We start from the raw sequence: 13,687 nt of genomic DNA on the forward strand, positions 1-13,687 counted from the left end.
TGTGCTTCCACTGATATCTCTTGCTGCCTTCAGACACCAGGCACTTGGCACAATCAATCCTATCTCCAGCTCGTTATTGAACAGTGACCTAATCAACATCAACATAAGGCTCCAGATTGGATACATGAAGATCAGAAACACCCCTGCTCTGCTCTGCTTCCTGCTCAAACACATTAATTCAACTCGGTTCTTATCCAGAGCTGGTCTTGATTAATACTAAAGTATGCTCATTCAACAAATCGATTTAAACCTCCAACTACTTAGGTTCCTCAACCATAAACGCCTTCTTCTAATTACTTTGCATATACAAGACCTTCTACAGCTGTTTCGAAGCGGGTGGCTATACAATAATTCCGCATCTATACATTTTATATTAATAAGGAGATGAGAGCGTCTTAATATATAGTACAGGATCACAACCATATCCCCCTCACATAACCTGGAACCAATAATCCCTAAGCCTCAACCTTCATATTATACCCATAAGCCCGGTGCACATCGCGCAGAAACTCAATCGCGTCCCCGAATGCTTTCGTCCGGGTCTTCACGTCGATGGCTGCAGAGGGCACTATTGTAGACCATCGTTAGAAACCCCATACCCTGCCTTTATAGTTTCTAGTCTAGTTTGAAGAGAAGGGTGTAGTATAAACTCACTCTCCAACCACCCATGAATCTGCCCCTCAAACACCTCCCTCCTCACAACCACTGCCTTTCCATCTGGTTTCATGGTCATACACTCACCCTCAACCTCATAGTTACTGTTACTCTCCTCAACGCCATTCCTCTTGTTCAACACACTCGCCTCCCGCGCTAGCCGCTCAGTAAATTCAATAGTCTCGTCATGCAGAATATCCTTATCCCCTACAACGAAGAGCATATTCTGCGGAAGCGTCTTGATATCCGCCAGCGTCGGATGGAGGAGCGGATTCTGCAGATCCCGCGCTCTGTTCGCTCCTGCGTATATATCGAACAGCGGCTGTAGGAACGAGAGGGGATCTTTCTCCGGAAATCCACTGGGGACAGGTTTTTTCCAGGGTGGGATGCGGAAGTCGACCTAGGTTATCCATGTTAGCCTCCACCTGTGTCAGAGACAGTACGAAAAGGACGAAAGGGTAGGGAAAGAGGAAAGAGAATAGAGGAGGCATACAACACCATAAAACGTCACTAATCCCTTGACACCCCCAGACTGAGATTGAGACTGAGATTGAACGTGCGCCTGCGCCTGCGCCTGCGCAACGCCCAACGCCAAATTCCCCCCAACCGAAAACCCACTCACCGTAAAACACCCCCCATCAGCATCCCACAACTCTGCATTCTCAACAACCCAGCTCGCCACATCCTGCACGTCCTCATGCGCATCCGGGAACACCGCAGCCGGCGCATACCGGTACGTCGTCGAGACAACAACCGCACCGGATCTCTGCGCAAGCTCATAGCAGAACCACGCGTTGCCTTCCGGTAACCCGCCCAGGAATGCGCCGCCGTGGATGTTTAGATGGATTGGTCTTTTTTTCTCCTTTGCATTTTCGAGCCCTGGCCCTGTATTTGAGGATTCGGCCAGGGTAGGCTTGGATTTGTCCTTGTTCTTGTCCTTAGATGTAGACAAAGGCGTGGACATCGACGTGGGTATATAAACCAACGCCCTGAGTGTTCCCCCCGGCCTTCGGCGGACGGGGATCTGGATGTCGAAGCTATGGGGGAATCTGCGCGCACGCGCCCACTCGATTGTGTATGTGAGGATGCTGATGGGTTGCAGGAGGAAGAGCAGGAGGCGGGTTCTGAGGGGGAGGGAGGGGGTGAAGAGGGCGGAGTGGAGGATGTGCAGGGCGCGGAGGGGGGACATTCCTTTGTTTTTTTTCTCTCTCTATTAGAAAATAGATGGATTAGGGGTTAAGAGAGAGAAGAAGTGGATGAGATTGAGGGGGTTATAAATAATTGTGTTGGATGGATGGAGGGATGCCCAGATCCACGTCCATCTTGGGAACCTCGTATTCGTTCTTGGTATTGAATTGCAACCTCGTGGGATGGCCGTGACTCAGTTTGGATTTGAGGTTGATGCCTGGACTTGGTAATTGGGGTAGTTTGATATATGTTTGGATTTAAGATGAAAGTAAGAGATCTACTCTGAGTTGTACTCTATACATAAATTGGCCATTTATCGTTTCTCATGTCCATTCCAACGCTAAAGACACAGAACACAGAGCACAGCTGGTCGACAGTAGCATAGAATTACCCTCCTCTTTTCAAGAAAAATAGAAAAAAGTAGACAAAGAAAGAAAACAATCTACCCGAAGAAAGAAAAAAAGAAACACCGAAATGTCAGGTCGAATGTCCCGTTGGCTCCAGGCAAACAAGATGCTGATGAGATGAGATGCAGTAAAGACAGGCGTGTCTGTCCGGCAGACACAGGTAAATCAGATCAAGCCAAATAGTCGACGACATGAAGGGAGTAATGTCGACAGTCTCACGGAAATTGAGTGGTGATTATGGGATATCGAATCGATCGAATGGGGAAAAAAAACACTCCAGGCACTCTAGCTCAACACGCAGGTAGCTGCTTCGTTCGTTTTGTTTCGTTTCGTCGTGGTGTAGTCAAGGCAGGCATGTATCATAAATCTCGAACCGAATTGCAGTCTCCAGCGTAGAAAGGTGTCTCGAACCAAAGCACACAAGAGTTCGGGCGCTGATATCAAATCAGTCGAACCCAAGTCCCAGCCCACTATCTTGAGCTCGAATACGACGACCCGGAGTTCCGCTTCGCAGCGTGTGTTGGGCAGGCATAACCCACGAGCACCGTCTTCTCCTGGGTCTGGTGGCCGCGCTGGCCGTATGCCGTGCAGGGATCGATGGCGTGCTGGAAGTAGAGGCAGCCGCAGACGGAGTAGCGTTCGACGAGTTGGTAGCACATTTTAAAGAGTGGTAGGTGGATAGTGAGGTGGTATATATGCAATATAATAGAAGCAGCAAGCCAGCAGCAGCAGGGCAATGGGATATAGAAGCAGAGAAGCGAGGTAGACAGCAACGCTAGACAGCAACGCAGTAAAGCAGGCGAGTAAAGCAGGCGTCAACTGAACAGTGCAGTGATAGTGAGAATGATCGTGATGGTGATAGAAAACCAGCACCAGGCCGGAGACAGCGATCTCTTATAGAAGACAATCAGCACAGCTTGCCTGCACTCTAGCTGTCGTCTCAGGCGACCACCATTCAGCCCTATCGGACCCAGATCTCTGCTTCAGGAAACCAAAAGGGGAAAGAGAGCACAAGAAGGAGTGAATGATAGGAGAGAATGCACAGGAAGAAAGAAAAAAGAAAGCAAGAGCCATTGAATCATCGAGTGGACGCCTATTCTCGATACCTGTCCTTCTGTTTAGTCAGAAGCAGCGAGCTCCCCAGGGCATGGCATGGCATTGCAGCTGCAGCTGCAGCTGCAACTGCAACTGCAACAGCAGCTCGCAGCAGTGGATCATGGATCATCGCTAACAGAGTTGGGTCATAGTTAGTATGCAGGCTAACAACATCCGCCCGTTCGTCGATCCAGCCGTTAATTCCCCTGCCAGAAAGCCAGTACTCCAGCGGGCTGAAGATTGGCAGGACTAAACCGCATACAGGCTAGCAGCAGTCTACTAAAACAGTGCCATTGAGCGCTTCCCACCTTCTCGGTTTAGGGCCCCCAGTCCGGCCCTGCGGCTGGCTTTGCTTCAGCTGGAGTGGTCATGACTCTGACTGTTCGAATAATCATCATCGCTGCCTTGTTTGTTTCGACCTTGTCCTTGGCTTTTGATTACGGATCGTCTACTCTGCTCTATTCTGCACTGTACTGTACTCTGGGATTATTACTCAACCGGAAATCCAGTAAGACGGCGTACCCTGTGCTCGGGTCTGGTCATGCCATGCCATGGCCATGCTAATCTAATTTGCTCTGTATGCTCCGCCATGTCATATCATGTCATCGCATCAGCCACAACAATCTAGGAGGATGAGGCTAGAAAGTTCCAAGAATAACTGCGGTTGAGTCCGAGTCCGAGGCTCTTCACCGTCCTTCCATCCCGGACAGTTTCAAAGGCAGAGCAAAGCCGGAGTCGTTTCAGAAGTGCATAAAGTCGGATTGACTCATTTGGGGGCCCACCAATCACGGGCCCGCAACGCCCGGATTTCCAACATGCTAGGCCCCGGGCGTGAGGCTGAAAGCAAGGTTACCAAGCTTAGGAGTAGGACCAGCCTCAACGTGCAGCGATCATCACTGTGGCAAATGACGGAATTACTGTTCGATTGCAAATGCAAATGCAAATGCGTCGAAGATGTTCGCAACTGACTGAATGACTGAATAGTAGTGATTGATCATACATGCCATGCAATAGTAGCCCAGTAAAGTAAGAAAATGATTACACCACGCTACGCTACACCCGTCCCAACGCCCCCAAACTCAGCCCGCGTGCCAGTCCTAACCGTAGCATCCGGAGTACGTCTTCGCCCTTTGCGTCTTCTGGAAGACCGGCCCTCCAATCCCACTCCCGTTCTGTCTGGGCGGCCCCTTCGCTGCGCGGGACGAGCACTCCTGAACCCTCTGCGGACCCGGAACCGGAAAGTGACCGTGTGCGTGCAGACTCCAGCATGTCGCTGCCAATGAGGGAGAACGTGCTTGACGCGGTCATCGATGACACGGATTTTTTCAGCAGCGCGCGCGGCGATGGCGGCAGGACGTATGACTCTGTGGCTTTGGATGATTGCTTCGAGTGGTATTCTAGCAAAGTGGAGCGGAAACACTCCTCGCATTGGGCGTAGACTCGGGGCGTGACGGTTTCGAGGTCTTCGATGGCGGACAGGATGGCAAATTGTTGCGAGGTTGATAAGATCGAAGTAGTTTCTGGAAGAGTCAGCAGCTATTTAATCAATCGGGAGGCAAACGTACCATGGACGAGAGGCAGGGCTTCAGCTAACAGAGCCAGCAATCCGTCAACTTGAATTGCAGAGTCGCGATCCGGATCATACAGGCCTCCGTAGATGCTGTCGGCGGCACTAGTGATGACTGCAATCAAGGCCTGTGCAGCGGCCCGCCGCCGGGCTAGTGGTCTGTAGCGGGGCTTTTCTCCTTCTGCAAGGCCAATCGCCTCGTCGCGGGTCTCGTAGAAGCGACGCAGCGTTGCGTATCCACTAAAGTAGAACTGTAGTGTTGACGCTGCCTCCTCATCGGATACCGCAATAGTTTCCAGACACATCTTAGGATCTCGGATCAGGGCGTGAAGATTCTCGTCTAGATCGCTTGACGGGGGATACGCTTGAGAGTGAACCAGACTGTAGGAGATGAGCAGGTCAACAATAGACTTGACTTTACGACGGTTGTGCGCGCGCGCATAGCAAATCAGCGCCAGGCCATAGTCCTCCGAGTTGGAAACCGTCATGTCTCCGTAACGCTATATGGTCAGTACCCAGATTGCTAATATTAAGACTGTCACATACCTCGGACACTCGTCGACCTTCCTTTTCCAAGCCGAGCTCGGAGCACAGTATAACCACCTTGTCCATCTGCTCTGACGTGTTGAGCGGGAGCTTGTCCAACAGTTCTGAAACCCTCTTTTGTAGCTTGTCGGTGTCGTCCAGTCGGCTCAAAACCTCCAGGGCCCATTCCCATCCCTCTCGAGATCCAGATGCATTTCCTATGGACGGTCTCTCAAACAGCGCAGAAGCATACGCACTGAGAAGGTCGTCCCTGTTGACCCCACAGGTGGGCGTGTTGTCTTGCCCGTACGAGAGCACCATGAGATCATCCTCACTCAGACCAGGCGGCTTGGCCGCATCTGTTGTTGCGAACCAACCACCAAGCGTGGCCACTTCTGCGACAGCCGAGGCAACACAGAGTGACCATGTCTGGAGCAATTCCAGTACACCTTCAACGTTGTTCTCAAAAACAGACGCCAGACCGACCTCGAGTCCGCTGAGCGAGTTAATCCCGAATCCCTTCTCCTCCCCGTCGGGGTTGGTTGCGCTACTAAAAGCGAGCTTGAGACGGCGAAGGTAGGCATCTCCGGAATGTGATGGCGGGCTCCGACGAAGAAAGTGAGCACCATTTGCAGTTTCCTCATCGTCTTCACCGTCCCACCAGATAGTGAGACCAATTGTGGCTTCCATCCAGTTCTCCGCGTGTTGCATAACAGCGGCTGGGTCTCCCAGAATCATCCGGTAGATAGAGCGCAAGTTCTGGTAGATGGTCCATGGTACTCGGCTCTCAGCCATTCGGGCAGACTCGGTGAATGAGGTGCCTTGGATGGCATTTGGCTTCAGCCCAAAGTTGACAGCCTGGAATGGATTGCTAGCGACAGGGGCGGGTGCTGGTTGCTCATCGCCTTCGGCAAACTCCTCCAAATCTGAGACTGCTGCCAGGACTCGCTTCCGGTACAGTGTCCACTCGGCGCCGCGGACATCCCAGTCGTCATGCTGGACACTTGGGCACGACTCCAACACCTGAAGTGCCTTGTTGACGCACCTCTGAATGTTTTGCAACTGTGCCCCACGGTATCCCGCTTGCGGCAAGCCGTCCTCCAACGCTGAACGGGCATAGTTGAAATCGGCAGATCGGAGGACATCGGCAGCGTCCAAGACTCGACCTCGTAGAATAGCACCATTGACAATTTCCCAGAAGTTCGGAGACGCGCTAGGGTCCGGTGTAACCTGTCTTAAAGCATCAATATCGGGTAGGAGAGGATCGGTCGTCTCCAGCCAGTCCACGAGCACTCTAGGAACAGAAACAGGGGCTTCAGAGCGAGCACCAAATGCCATAGTGCGTGGAGCTGCAAATCCAAAAGTGTTAGGGAAGCCCGTCGATTTACTGGAGGCAAGAGGCGGATGATGCAGCTGTAGCATCAACGAGCCCAAGAAACTCGCCTTTGTGGAATTGGGTGCGCCGTCTCCTGGGCCGATTCCAGTGCCCAATGACGAGGATTCGCTGACTTCGAATGATTCCCACACTGTGCTGAGTCTCTCAGATGCCCCTGAAAGAGCTGCATCCTGATGCGAATGGTGTTGTGCCTGCCGGGTTTCGTCGTAGACACGTGAGATTTCATCTTCAGTCCGGATGATAAAGTCGCTCGGTTCTTCAGTCTTCGTTACCCGGCCCCGCGACGCAAAGTTCCGCACGATAGATGGTATAGGTGAGTCTTTCTTGGGGGAGAGCTTTGCCTTGCGGAAGGGTGATTGGCCCGCCCACTTCTCATCGAGTTTCGGTCGCTTGGCATTTTCGGGATTCGAATAGATCGACTTGCGTTGAGGAGGATTCGATGACGCAAGGTTTGCGCTGTTGATGCGCGAGTCGAGGAAATTGAAGGCTGGGGCTGGTGCCTTGCCTGTCTGTTTCGTTACCTCGACCTCCTCCTCCACTGGTTCGTTGGCCGCCGCTTCACCTTGGCCTAAACCTCCAGACATATATGACGTGTTGAACCCATTTGTCGCGCCCCAATTCACCGATTCGCCGAAATCAGGCCCGTTTGACACGTTGAAGATATTCGACGCAGAGAAGGGTTTCGCGGGCGCGGTTTTCTTTGTTCGCGACGCGAAATCTGGGGAGTCTACCGAGGAGCCAAAGATGCTATCATTCAAGAGCTCAGACTGACTGAAGATAGGTTTGGGGGAGTGGTCTTGCGATCTCGAGCTCATTTGCGAGCCGCCGTAAACCGTAGATGGGGGAGGGCCTTGCGGAGTGAAGGAGTTGGAAGCAGAAGGAGGTTGAGCTGGAGTCGCGGAGCCATTGCCAAAGCCGAAAGGGTTTCGTGACTTTCCAGGCGTAGAGGGAGAGAAGGTTGAGTTGAAATTGAAATTGAAGCTCATCTTGAGCCGTAGAGTGACGGTAAAGCGAGAAACGGTCGAGTAGTAGATTGCTTGTTAGGCACTGCGAAATGAGCAGCAAGCCCAACGCTGAATGTAGAGACGGACAAACCTAGCAAGATCTTGAACGGATGCGTTTAGTTGCAGGTGTAGAGGGTTGACTGGTGGGATTAACTCAGCATGGCGTTGTGTTCTTGGTTGATATGAGAGCTTCAGGCGTACATTATTTTCTGCGCGGCGGTGTTATGGTCGTTGCTCCAGCTCAATCCCGCGGAACCTTGGCGCGTCATGTGATGTCATGTGACATAGTCTTCTATCTACGCCTCTACGAAGTTAGTAGGTACATACCTAGACTACATTACCGAGAATGATTTTGCAGCCAGCAGTAAAATTCCGATTGTCTCTCCAACCCCAGTCTATGATTAGAGCGTGCGCTACTCAAGCTACGTACGTATATTAGACTGCGGTCTTTGAGTTACTTCACATATTCCGTGTTGTGTATGAGGCTTGGGCTCTGGAGTAGTGGAGATGACGTCGCCCGCGTATTGCCCAAATTGGACAATGACGCACACAGCTGGAAGCATTAAAACTTAACAGCGACTGTCTCAGCCTTACGAACATTTTATGCCTCGCAAATCGAAAGCTTTGATGGAAAGAAGGTGCTGATTGAGGCTGTGCCAAGCGCAGGGTCTGTCAGCTGACCTAGAGTACTAACTGTCTCCGGCAAGCGTCGTATTCGCAAGATTTTCTGATTGGACAAACGTCAGCGTCGAGGGCCGAAGGGTCATGCCCAGTGCCCAGGTGGACTCGTCCTCACCCCCAGAGACGAACTGCTCACTTTGGGCACAGAACCCTTGCTAGTCGAGAGATCGACCGGCTCAGCCTTGTGCAAGCTCGTATTCGGCCTCGTGGGCCTGAATTTGGGTAGAAGATGGAGATATTCCAGGCATATAAGAGGCTGGACCCCCCGATGTTCTCAACATCAACAATCACAAACATTCCTCTCAGTAGATGAGTCGAAAACATGACTTCAACGAATTCATTTCGCCAGAATGATCCCAAGTCGCCCGAGGTTGACCTCCTCCCTCCCTCCACAGGCTCAGACTCTGCCGATGCCCAGAGCATTGACCTCAAGTCCTCGTCGCGCCGTCTATACCACATCTACCATACTGCAGTTCGCTATGACTACCGCGTTTCGGACGCTGATAAAAACTACGTCTTTTTCGTGTACAACTCGCATCTGACACCGACCAAGGCTGATATTACGGTCCACGCAGGCGAGGATAATGCAGCGCCTGTTGTAGGCGTCTGCAAGTTGCTTCATCTCTCGCGACATTGCAAGGTTGGTCTCGGAGACCCGCAACAAACTGGCGCCATGGTCTGGGAAGACCTCCAATGCCAAAACATGACCATGACCAAATACCGCTGGCAGATGTCCGTTCCTACGCCCCACGGCGGCTCGGAGCGCCGGTGGTTTGTCTGGAAAAGGACTCACTCCCACGGCGCGGACGGAGACTCGCCAGCTTTCTTCAGTCTGCGCAACTTCAAGCTCCTTGACGAGCAAACCGGGAATGTTGTGGCAGTCTTCACTAGCAACAGCTTCAAGAGTGTGCGGAAGAATGGCAAGCTACAGGTGGCAGCGGACTATGGGCCCGACTTTGACCTAATGGCTCTCATCACCTTGCTCGGTATCTATGAAAGGATCCGACGCAGAACCGGGGGCAAGGGAGGAGGTGGTGGAAGTGGTGGAGGAGATGGTGGCTAGAGGATTTAATTTTGTGTGCATTGTATATATATACCCTATTGTGTTTTCTTAAGTATAGTAATGATAGAATATCTCAAAGCAGAAGACCGTGTTCCTTATCGTATAGAATCGTTCGCTAAGAAATGATGCAGCCTAGTTTGTTCCCAGCCTTGGCTATATTAACTCCCACTAACTCGATCCTTCTCGAAGCCTTCGGATCTATGAAAAAGAGAGCATCGGCTGGCCCCTCTCCTCTCTGATCTTTGAGCTTACGACAGCCTGCCCATGGCCCAACGAAGGTCCCATCAGAAGTCCCGTCATGGCTGCCTGGAATGCAAGCGTAGACGAGTCAAGGTACGTACCTAACCTAGCGTTCGGCCCCCTTCCCCTTCCCCCCCCCCCGCTCGCCTAGATGCTCTCCCTACCACTCACTCAATCTCTCTCGATTCCTTCTCATCCATGGCTCTTTCTAGTGTGACGAATCCCGACCGGTCTGCGCCAATTGCGCGCGGCGTCAGACCGACTGCGAGTACGATTCGTCTGGACCCCTCCGATGGATGACCGACGAGCCCTCGCGTTCCCCGCGTGCGATGTCCGACCGACAACAAGCACCGCCATCCCCCGACTTTAGCCTTCTGGGTCAGCTTCGCCGCAGCAACCATAACAGTAACGGCGACCTAGTATTACCTCCTCTGAATATCAATGATCTGGAGTTGATGCTACAATGGGTGAACGAGACGCATTGCATCTTCACCCGAGGTCAACAAACCGAGGCGATCTGGCGCACCCACGTCCCTGAAGAAGCCCTCTCTCACCAATTTCTCATGCACGGAATCCTGGCATTGTCAGCTCTACACATCTCATGCACACGATTACCGAGAGTGCCGACGGAACTCGGTCAGAGCGGCAAGGACTATCTCCAAATCGCCATCTCGCACCAGGACCAAGCGCTGGCGCTCTTCCGCGAGCAGCTCGGAGATATCAATATCACCAATGGCAAGGCCATGTTTGCTTTTGCTAGTATCACTGTTCTTTACGCCTTCGGCTTCCCGCGTACTCCCGAACCGGGTAGTACTGCCGTCGGCGACCTAGTGCAAGCATTTGTCTTGGTACGTGGGGTACAGCACATACTGAACCAAGCCATGCGTATAATCTTTGATGATCTCGTTTGGGCGCCACTACAAGAAGTGAATGACTACGACTCTATCCTTCCAGGAGAAGCTCGGGTCGCAATTGACCGACTGCACAAGGCTAATGAGGCGTGCACACGCCAGGACCCGATCCTCCACGATTCATTTCTGTACCAGGAGGCTATTGACCATTTGGCGGATCTGATGGCTGCTGTCTTTGCTGGGCTGGGCTTTGCAATGGCATGCAGATGGGCAATCAAATTGCAGCCGGCTTTTGTCGATCGGCTTCGGGACCGTCGGCCGCTGGCGCTGGTGATTCTCGCTCACTACGGCTCCTTATTCCCTCAATTCCAGGAAATGTGGTTCGGGGCGGAATGGGGGAAACGTGTTGTGCGGGATATATGGTACACTCTGGATGACCAGTGGAGGCCGCTAATCCATAGCTGCATGCAGGAGGTATTTGGGGAGCAGTATCCGTCTTAGGCTGATAATCATCGAATTGCAGAGCTCTAAAACATGTCGACAAAAGGCAAAGATTGATGGTCTATCTCTAGATCGCTATATACACTCGTTCTTACACCGGAGCCTCGGTGATACTCAAACCACCTTTGGTTGTCATGACACGGCCACGGCCCAAGAGACAATTTACCTCACTGGGGTGGATGACCACGAAGATCACCAACACAAACCACATCAAGAGAGCGTCAAGCACGTAAATGAACGCCTCGTTCCGGAGAAGATAGCCGTCATAACCCTGCAGATACTCGACAACACGGAAGATGGACCTAACTAGGATCAAAGCGCTGGAGCCATATAGTGCCCAGAGGTGCTTCAGCCAGGGGGTCGTGGAAGCGTTTCCAAGAGCAGTAGCGTTTCCGCTAATCCGACGCTGGAATATGAACGAGCAGATCACGAAGAAACCGAAGAATGCAATCTGCACGAACAGGCCACCAACGATTATGTTCTCTCCCATATCCTGGTTGTCCGTGACAAGAATACCCGCACCTAGTCCGTGTTAGCATTCGCTTTAAACACGGGACACCATATCATACCGGAAGCCTGCATCAAGAAACTGAGAATGTCACCTGCGACGAAGATCTTGGTCATCCAGCCGACTCGAATGACGGAGAACTTCTCGCCGCGGACTAGCATGATGATTCGGCCCAGGTACATGTAGATACTTGCGGCGAAAAGCGCTGGCGCAACTAGCATCAGGACACTCTGCATGATATAGGGACCGAGAGTCCAGTCCGGCGTCTCGGATGATGATATCGCTCGACCAATACATCCTATGAATTCAACTGTTCTGGTTAGAAACGATGTCGCCTGACTGGGAGAAGGACTGACAGTATCCACCGAGCACCATTGGGATAAAGAACCATGTTCTAGTCCGGAACATCTGGTATGTATGCAGGCCGGTCACGATTCCAAAGACCACAATGAAAATGGCCGCCGCCGCCATGGACGGGTCGTAGTAGTAGGCCTTCCAGTCTGAGAAGCCGTCCGACATCTTGTTGGGCTATGTGGTCGAGTTACAGGAAAGAGAGAAGAAAAAAGAAGAAGAATAAGGAGACCCTGAGAAAATGAATGAAAGAACTTGACCTCTAATTACCCCTCGAAAATTAGGTGCTCCGTAGCGACTCCTTATATGTCCACACCTAGAGGCCAAAAACGACTGCATCTCGTATGCCGTAAGTTTTGCCCAAACCAGTCTAGCGCAGCGGGGATAGCACCCCGATTAAGTAACCCCAGCCACGCGCTCCGCTGCTCGTGTTCGTAAGACCTTCTACTCCGCGTACATTTCCCGCTAAGCCTGAGTCCTGGTTTATTAGGGTACTATACGTACTCTGAGTAGGCACTACAATTTCCCCGCCGCCTTCTTTCCATTCTCCAACACATACCGATACCTCGCCTTCCCCTCATGCATCTCCTCCAACGCCAAATTCACCTCCTCCATCCCCCTCGTCTGCACCCACGGCACAACCCCCTTCTCAGCCGCCAACTCCAGCATCGCCCTAATATCCCCCGGCGACCCGATATTCGACCCCGTCACCTTAACACCCTTCTGAATCAGCGAAAACGCCCGTAACGCAGGCAACGGCTCCTCCGGCGCTCCAACCTGCACAAACACCCCACCCCTCTTCAACAGCCTCAAATATCCACTCAGCGGCATATTCTCCCCAGAGACAGTACAGATAATCAAATCCAGCGTCCGCGAGTACTTCCGCGCCCAATTCTTCTCCTCCGCCGTCGCAATGAATACATCCGCGCCCAGCGCACCTGGTGGAGACCCCACCGCATCCCTCTTCTTCGCGCTCGATCGCGAGATCGCTGTTACGCTGTCACACCCCATCGCCTTCGCAAACAGCAGCCCCATATGCCCTAGCCCGCCAATGCCCACAATACCAACGCTCTTCCCCGGCCCCGCGCCGAATCGTCGTAACGGCGCATAAACAGTCACCCCACCACATAGCAATGGCGCCGCAGCCTCGCTGCTCAGTTTCTCGGGGATAGAGAACACGAACTTTCCGGGCCCGCGCCACTTATTCGCGTACCCGCCGTGCGCTTTACTCCCGTCTGGATACCGCGAGTTGTATGTCCCCACGATCTTGGGGCAGTAGGATTCCTCGCCGTCGGCGCAGGCTTCGCAGTCGGGCTTCCCGCAGGAGGAGGATTGTGCGCCGACGCCGACGCGGTCGCCGACTTTTATCTTGTGCTTGTGGGGTTGGGATGCGGATGCGAGGGGGCCGACGCGCGTTGCGAATCCGATTATCTCGTGGCCCACGACGCACGGGTAGTCGGTTGGGGCCCAGCCCGAGCGGATTGTGTGGATGTCGCTGCCGCAGATGCCGCAGTGGGTGATGGCGATTTCGATGTCGGTTTCTTCAAAGGGTTTGGGCGTGAAGGAGGTGTAGGTTAGGGGGGTTGTTGGGGAGTGGGAGACCCAGCCGGTGAATTGGTCGGGCATTGTAGATTTTTTGAGTTGATGAGGAGGGAG

At 52.7% G+C, this 13,687-nt stretch overlaps 6 protein-coding genes across 6 annotated transcripts; 2 read left to right on the plus strand and 4 right to left on the minus strand.

Annotated features, from left to right (window-relative positions):
* Positions 1-383: 383 nt before the first annotated feature.
* Positions 384-1,922, minus strand: BJY04DRAFT_196132 (putative lipase/esterase family protein). The gene is made up of 3 exons (XM_073712321.1): positions 1,148-1,922; positions 655-1,054; positions 384-568 (listed from the first exon to the last, which is right to left on the minus strand). Exons 1-3 carry the CDS (start codon positions 1,841-1,843, stop codon positions 456-458), a joined length of 1,209 nt encoding a protein of 402 aa, XP_073568090.1. The 5' UTR covers positions 1,844-1,922; the 3' UTR covers positions 384-455.
* A 2,221-nt stretch (positions 1,923-4,143) lies between these two features.
* BJY04DRAFT_229842 (putative nuclear pore complex subunit Nup85) lies at positions 4,144-8,010 on the minus strand. The gene is made up of 3 exons (XM_073719141.1): positions 5,458-8,010; positions 4,910-5,411; positions 4,144-4,864 (listed from the first exon to the last, which is right to left on the minus strand). Exons 1-3 carry the CDS (start codon positions 7,816-7,818, stop codon positions 4,398-4,400), a joined length of 3,330 nt encoding a protein of 1,109 aa, XP_073568091.1. The 5' UTR covers positions 7,819-8,010; the 3' UTR covers positions 4,144-4,397.
* A 622-nt stretch (positions 8,011-8,632) lies between these two features.
* BJY04DRAFT_196138 (uncharacterized protein) lies at positions 8,633-9,665 on the plus strand. The gene has a single exon (XM_073712322.1). The coding sequence runs from the start codon at positions 8,840-8,842 to the stop codon at positions 9,578-9,580; it is 741 nt and encodes a 246-aa protein (XP_073568092.1). The 5' UTR covers positions 8,633-8,839; the 3' UTR covers positions 9,581-9,665.
* A 118-nt stretch (positions 9,666-9,783) lies between these two features.
* On the plus strand, positions 9,784-11,218 carry BJY04DRAFT_113532 (uncharacterized protein). Its single transcript, XM_073708195.1, has 2 exons — positions 9,784-9,913; positions 10,033-11,218. Exons 1-2 carry the CDS (start codon positions 9,845-9,847, stop codon positions 11,170-11,172), a joined length of 1,209 nt encoding a protein of 402 aa, XP_073568093.1. The 5' UTR covers positions 9,784-9,844; the 3' UTR covers positions 11,173-11,218.
* A 45-nt stretch (positions 11,219-11,263) lies between these two features.
* BJY04DRAFT_209345 (RTA1 domain-containing protein) lies at positions 11,264-12,199 on the minus strand (the record flags this gene model as incomplete). The annotated part of the gene is made up of 3 exons (XM_073714108.1): positions 11,264-11,694; positions 11,742-11,990; positions 12,037-12,199. The coding sequence occupies 3 exons, from the start codon at positions 12,197-12,199 to the stop codon at positions 11,264-11,266; spliced, it is 843 nt and encodes a 280-aa protein (XP_073568094.1).
* Positions 12,200-12,547: 348 nt separating this feature from the next.
* Positions 12,548-13,657, minus strand: BJY04DRAFT_221222 (NAD(P)-dependent alcohol dehydrogenase; the record flags this gene model as incomplete). The annotated part of the gene is made up of 1 exon (XM_073717051.1): positions 12,548-13,657. One exon carries the CDS (start codon positions 13,655-13,657, stop codon positions 12,548-12,550), a length of 1,110 nt encoding a protein of 369 aa, XP_073568095.1.
* Positions 13,658-13,687: the final 30 nt, after the last annotated feature.

The sequence above is a fragment of the Aspergillus karnatakaensis genome (genome assembly GCF_047715665.1).
Source record: "Aspergillus karnatakaensis strain CBS 102800 unplaced genomic scaffold BJY04scaffold_47, whole genome shotgun sequence".
Lineage (NCBI taxonomy): Eukaryota > Fungi > Ascomycota > Eurotiomycetes > Eurotiales > Aspergillaceae > Aspergillus > Aspergillus karnatakaensis.